This window comes from Sinocyclocheilus grahami, unplaced genomic scaffold, assembly GCF_001515645.1.
Source record: "Sinocyclocheilus grahami isolate Dianchi unplaced genomic scaffold, SAMN03320097.WGS_v1.1 scaffold3727.1, whole genome shotgun sequence".
NCBI lineage: Eukaryota > Metazoa > Chordata > Actinopteri > Cypriniformes > Cyprinidae > Sinocyclocheilus > Sinocyclocheilus grahami.
Window position 1 is genome coordinate 1 of NW_015508803.1, and position 498 is coordinate 498.

A 498-nucleotide genomic window follows, 5' to 3' on the forward strand; every position below is an offset into this window, starting at 1 on the left:
TGAAAGACAACATCACGAGAGAGAGAGAAAGAGAAGAGAAGAAGAGGAGGAGAAAAGAAGAGAGAAAGAACAGAGAGCTTGGGATGAACAGATTCAGAGACTGAAGAGTGAAATGGAGGGAATAGTCAGAGAGAAAGAGAGAATAGAAAGAGAGACACAGGAACAGCTAGAGGATTCAGAGAAGAGACTGAAAGAAGAAAGAAACATGCGAGAAGATCAACAGAAGACTCTTGAAGAACAGCATGAAGAAGAGCTGAAGAGAAGACGAGTGCAGTGGAGAGAGGAATATGAGAGAGAGGAAGAGGAGGAGAAGAAGAAGAAGATCTGCTCTGAAACTGGTCCTTCACTGCAGGTAAATAACAGAAATTAATTATTGCTTGTGATGATTATAATAACAATTGTACTATTGTTTTAACTTTTTGTATTATTGTTTTTTTACACAGGGAGAAAACCGGGACATTGAACCAGCAGAAAAAATACAGAATCTATTTCACAGAC

The 498-nt window shown here is 38.8% G+C and overlaps 1 protein-coding gene across 1 annotated transcript in view; it reads left to right on the forward strand.

Annotated features, from left to right (window-relative positions):
• The first annotated feature begins 38 nt into the window (after positions 1–38).
• The window catches only part of LOC107576463 (golgin subfamily A member 6-like protein 6), a 2167-nt gene continuing 1707 nt past the window's right edge, over positions 39–498 (forward strand). The window contains exons 1-2 of the mRNA XM_016262633.1: positions 39–352; positions 444–467. Of these exons, the coding sequence (XP_016118119.1) occupies positions 113–352; positions 444–467 (264 nt within the window). The 5' untranslated portion in view covers positions 39–112. The remainder of the gene's footprint in view (positions 353–443; positions 468–498) is intronic.